The following is a 5988-nucleotide window of genomic DNA, read 5'->3' on the forward strand; positions in this document are numbered from 1 at the left end:
GATTTAGAGATTATTCCAGTTGAATTCTTGTATAATGTCGCTCTCTACTGGACATAGATGTGACTTACACAAGCAACACCAAGAGACCTCAGTTGGCAGAGTTAAACTTTAGACTATTTAGACTGCACCAATAGATTTGCGGGAATATTTTCTGAAACATTTGGCCTGTTTATTCGATTTTTTAAGTTTAATTTTAAGGGTGCTGTGTGTGTCAGGGGTTTCTTACTACATTGTAATGCAGCTGCAGAAAGGCTTTGACAACTCTTACTGGGTGTATTAAGGACTGCAGGAAAATCAAACCTGGAAGTCACCATCACTGTGAGAAGGATAATAGATACTTTATTGTTCCTTTTATTACAAAGTTGCTCTTTGGTTTAATCATCTTACATACAAGAAATAATCAAGAAACTTAATTTTCAGTCTAGGGTAGGGTATTTTTGTAATAGTTAGATTAAGTTTAGGTTTAGGTACAATGACTGAAAAAAGAGTAAATGTAAAAAAGTAAAATCAGTATGGCATACATTACAGGTGGGTAGAAATAAAAATAAGTCAATGTCAATAAGAAAACCGATTCTGAAGAAGAAGACTTTATCCTTTTGAGAAGTGTATTGCTTTCCAAAACAAGTATTATCTTTAGTAATCACATATTTTCTATTTGCTCTTTCTCGTTTCATCTTATTTTGTCGTTTATCTTCTCAGGTGGTGTATTTCACAGCCACATTTCCATATGTGGTGCTCGTCATCCTGCTGATCAGAGGAGTGACCCTCCCCGGTGCCTTCGACGGCATCCTCTACTTTATCACACCGAAGTGGGAGAAACTGAATGATGCAAAGGTACCTGATGCCCGCTTGTTTAATTCAACCGTGAAGTGTTTTGCCCTGTTTGTCCTTACATTCAGCTCTTTCTCTCAACCTTTTTCAGGTGTGGAAAGACGCAGCCACTCAGATCTTCTTTTCTCTGTCGGCTGCTTGGGGAGGCCTCATTACTCTGTCTTCCTACAATAAGTTCCACAATAACTGCTACAGGTAAACACACAAAAGGTAAACCATGCTTCTGGCAGACAAATTCAAACTGTCACCGTAGACACATGACACTGTATCTGTATGTCTGATAGAAATGTCAATAATAAATGGCACTTATGTAGTCAGCAGTTTAGTCTTTCTTTTGTTTTACTCTCACTTAAAGCATCCCCCTGTGTTTAATATATAATATAGATATATTTAGCACATTCTCACCAAGTTCAAAACATATGAAGGTATTTCTATTGGAAACACAGGGATGCACAAAACATCTGGGCTATTGTATCATGAAATCAGTTTTTTTTCATATGCTGCATTTTAATACATTTAAAGAACATTGTAATCTTTTGTGGTTTGTAGAAATTGTTTTTTTTCATGCAAACACAACTCAGCAAATAAAATATCTGAGAAGAGCTTGTTGTTGAGTTGTTTCTACATGTAAAAACAAAAGTCCACTTTTCACTGTGACTTTACGTGTCTATATAATAATAATAATAATATCACACACACACACACAAACACACGTTTGTTCCAGTATCCCCGTAGAGACATCTCACTGACATAATGGATTCCCTAACCTAAACCCAGGTGTAACGTGAACCCTAAAATCACTTCTTAAAGGTAGAGTGAACAATGACACAGCAAGTTGTGGGTTAGCAAACTGTAGATACAGTTGATGATGCAAACCCAACATGCAGAAAGGAAAGAATGGTGTCAGAGCCAACACACCAGCTCCAGACAGCAATACTCACAACTAATCTACTAAAACAGCTAACATCACAAAAGCAGCATGTTTTGGCAAACTAAAAAGTAAGCTGAATTTCTGTGGGCAATTCATTTAACGTTACCTGACACGCAAATTATGGCTGGAAAGCTGGAATAGTGTTGTATGGTGGAGTTGTTTTGTTTTGTTTGTTTGTTTCCCATTTACAGAGCCAGGGCTGTGGACAAACCCCAGATTTTTTTTCAGCACACAGACAGAAGGACAGCTAGCGTACCATGAAGAGCTATTCGCTGAAATTGACAGAAAGATGTGCACTGGATAAAAATTTCTTACCTTTAATCCCCCAAAAGCAGTTTCTGCCTGTGGGGACCTCAATTTCTCCATGGGTTTGTGTGCATTCAGGTCCCCACAACAATACAACATGAAACACACACCTTATCATCAACAGCCCTGCATGAATTTAAAATAAAATACAATTCTTGGAGTAGTTCGCATTACAAGGTGCGGTTGTTATTTCTTTTCACCAGTTGAATAAAATAACAGAGACATTTTATAATATAAAGCACTACACCCCTTTGTAGTATGTATTCCTGCCACCAGATGGCGCCATTGTATCTCATCTGTGTGGACATGAGACAGCGATGTCCTGTATCAAATAAAAGAACATTATCATACTATTTATTGTTTGTCATCTGTAGCCTGTTTTGAATATTGCTGCACTATTTCATTGACTAAAGGAGATATTTGCTTATTCAGCCTTTTTTTCTCTCTTTTCTCTTTTTCCCTGCAGGGATACTATTATTGTGACATGTACAAACAGTGCCACCAGCATATTTGCTGGCTTTGTCATCTTCTCGGTCATTGGTTTCATGGCACATGAGTTGAAAGTGCCAATAGAGAAGGTGGCCGATGAAGGTAAGATACCACACCAGCAGGCCGCAGCAGCAGGACGGCACTGCTCACTGAAACACACCTGAACAAATTGAATCTTTTTATCTGCTGTGGAGACAGTGTGTTTTGCATCCTCATTTACGTGTGTGTGTGTGTGTATGTGTGTGTGTGTGTGTCAGGTCCAGGCATAGCGTTTGTGGTGTATCCAGAGGCTCTGACCAGACTTCCCCTGTCTCCTTTCTGGGCAATCATCTTCTTCCTCATGCTTCTGACTCTCGGCCTAGATACTATGGTAACCACTGTTCTTTAAATGTGTGTATTTGTTTACTGTTTTATGTCTTTACTTATGTGGCTCATATGTCCTATTATAAAGATGAGGAAAATGTCTAGAGTAAGGATATTTTACGGTTCTTCTAAAAGCACTTCTATAAGTGCCATTTAGGAATTACACTTGTACAGAAAAATTCAAGACCATTGTTGCAAACACTTGTTTGTCATTTTTACCAGAAGAAAATCACATGAATCCTGAAGTGATTAGCTCAGTGTAGCACAATGACTGGAAGCAGAGGGAAACTGTTAGCCTAGTTAACAACAACCACAAAAGCTTTTTTAATTTACATGTTGTGTCTTATAAGCTGTAAGCTAGCCACTAATCCACCCACGAGTCAGCTGGGTTTGTCATAAAATAGCTTCTGTGCTTACACTAACAATTCCTAAATCCAGAATGTCTTCTTTCAAGAACAATAAAACCACATGAAAGACAATATTGGAGTTGTTGGAAAGTGCATTTATTTTTTAACTATTGATGGAACTAGCTAGGCTACCAGGTAGCTCCTGCTGTCAGTCTTTGTTCTTGGCTGAACACCTACAGGACCTACATCTGTACAGAGATGGAAGTAATGTCAATCCCCTCATCTGAATCTGAGCAAGAAATGTTGATTTTTTTGGCCACTTTGGGACAGAAATACTCCCTGACGCCTTGACAAACCTGCAACCCACATTTATCCAGCTGGCACAGAGCAACGTTATCATCACATTAGAGTCGAGTTTCTTTCTGCGTGATGAATGTCAGTACAACATTCACTCTTGTTTTAGCTCTGGTTTCTTGCTCTTTAGTGTTTGCATGTTCCACTTATTTCACCAGCTTGTTGCTAACCTCGTCTACGTGTTGTCTGGTGCTGGGTAGGTACTGTACAGTGGGTTTATCAGGATTTTTTTGCTTCAGTAAATGTGCTGTAAACCCAAAACAATGGGTTAACAGAAAGTCAAAAGCTCAGTGGAGTTGTTGATAATTCTCTGTGGGCCAGTGTATTCATAAGCAGAGCTCTCTCCTGAAAGCATTTTTGTAAATTCTTATTTGTGAGAAAACACTGTCTCTGTAGTGGTTGCAGCGCCAAACAGTATGATTCTGTTGGTGAAGATCTCTAAGTTTCAACAGTCTTCATGTTGATAATGACAGTCTCTTGACTTTTGTTTGTTTCCAAAGTAAACACTCAACTTTGATAATGCCAACCAGCTATGTGAAAAATGCCTGAGACATTGACCCAATTAACATAATTACCCATACACACCACCCACTGTGACTGATTTCAGCTGAAGTGCTTGAGCTCTCCGGGTACTTGAGCAGAGGGGGTTCTGTGTGATTGGAGAGAGTGAAAGTAAGTTGACCTCAAAGTTTTGGAATAACACTGAAAAAAACACAAGTGTAATATATATAAAAATAAGTTTACGTACAATTAAAGTACGTTATATTTAAGCAAGTTGATCCTAGCTCCCAAGTTCCAAATGTGAGATTTTAAAGTATCATTTGCTAATTTCTGACATTTTATTGAGTAAGTAATCACAACAAATTAGGCTTTTAGCCCCAGTTATTCGTTTCTGTGAAGTATGGAGCCTTGAGTGTTCCACCAGAAAATGTATAGACTTTTACGGTGTTTAATTATAATCAATTTATTTATTAGAATCAAAAAATGCTATTATGAATTGATTGATAAAATCTGCATTTAAATGATACACTAATAAACACAAATTAAAAAAAATGAAAAAGATCATTAAATTTACCAATTTATAATAATATTTATAGACTTTAATATTTAATTTCTTGTTTTCATCGCTTAATTCATGTGTCTCCTGCTTTAACATTTACAGTTTGTTGGTTTGAAGCATTTTAAATTGATCACTTTATTAAATAAAAGATGCAAAATTTAAAAAAGTCTGGTATCTCTGGCTATCGCAGACTGTAATAAGCACGGCCAATTATTTAATTCGGTCCGGAGGAAATGATTGGCTGGCCTACCTGCCTGTCTGCCTACTGACATGTACGAAATCTGCCTATGTCCTCATTGAGCATGAAAATGTGTTTGGAGCGGCTTTGGACCCAGGGGTGGGATTTTTTCGGTTGGATATTTTCAAAATCTAGCTGTGAACTAGCAGTTCCCCAACGTTGCCTATCCTAACTTTAATCCATTAAAATTAAAACATTGTAAAAATCTACAATGTCACACTTCAGAATCCATTGGCAGGAACTGCTGATGTTGGACTTCATCAGCATGCTAATCTTAATTCCTAATTAAACTTCTGAAATGGGATATGGAGCAAAACTAAAGGTGAGAAACCCAGAATTCAGAATAAAATATAGTGAACACCACAATAGGTCTTGAATGTGACAGTACACCATCTACATAGAAATGTAAGAGTTACCATTTCCAACAGTTAAATATCTCTAACAGCACCAACCACTTCATTACTTACTTAATTATTTTGCTCAAATATAAATAATATTGAAAACCACCATTTTACAACTGCTGATGTTGGACTTCATCAGCATGCTAATCTTAATTCCTAATTAAACTTCTGAAATGGGATATGGAGCAAAACTAAAGGTGAGAAACCCAGAATTCAGAATAAAATATAGTGAACACCACAATAGGTCTTGAATGTGACAGTACACCATCTACATAGAAATGTAAGAGTTACCATTTCCAACAGTTAAATATCTCTAACAGCACCAACCACTTCATTACTTACTTAATTATTTTGCTCAAATATAAATAATATTGAAAACCACCATTTTACAACTGCTGATGTTGGACTTCATCAGCATGCTAATCTTAATTCCTAATTAAACTTCTGAAATGGGATATGGAGCAAAACTAAAGGTGAGAAACCCAGAATTCAGAATAAAATATAGTGAACACCACAATAGGTCTTGAATGTGACAGTACACCATCTACATAGAAATGTAAGAGTTACCATTTCCAACAGTTAAATATCTCTAACAGCACCAACCACTTCATTACTTACTTAATTATTTTGCTCAAATATAAATAATATTGAAAACCACCATTTTACAA

The 5988-nt window shown here is 36.9% G+C and overlaps 1 protein-coding gene across 1 annotated transcript in view; it reads left to right on the plus strand.

Annotated features, from left to right (window-relative positions):
• slc6a5 (solute carrier family 6 member 5) overlaps window positions 1–5988 on the plus strand; it is a 21723-nt gene that overhangs the window by 7974 nt on the left and 7761 nt on the right. Inside the window, exons 7-10 of the mRNA XM_046032380.1 lie at window positions 700–834; window positions 923–1026; window positions 2535–2659; window positions 2815–2927. Coding sequence (XP_045888336.1) covers window positions 700–834; window positions 923–1026; window positions 2535–2659; window positions 2815–2927 — 477 coding nt within the window. The remainder of the gene's footprint in view (window positions 1–699; window positions 835–922; window positions 1027–2534; window positions 2660–2814; window positions 2928–5988) is intronic.

The sequence above is a fragment of the Micropterus dolomieu genome, linkage group LG20, assembly GCF_021292245.1.
Source record: "Micropterus dolomieu isolate WLL.071019.BEF.003 ecotype Adirondacks linkage group LG20, ASM2129224v1, whole genome shotgun sequence".
Classification (NCBI taxonomy): domain Eukaryota; kingdom Metazoa; phylum Chordata; class Actinopteri; order Centrarchiformes; family Centrarchidae; genus Micropterus; species Micropterus dolomieu.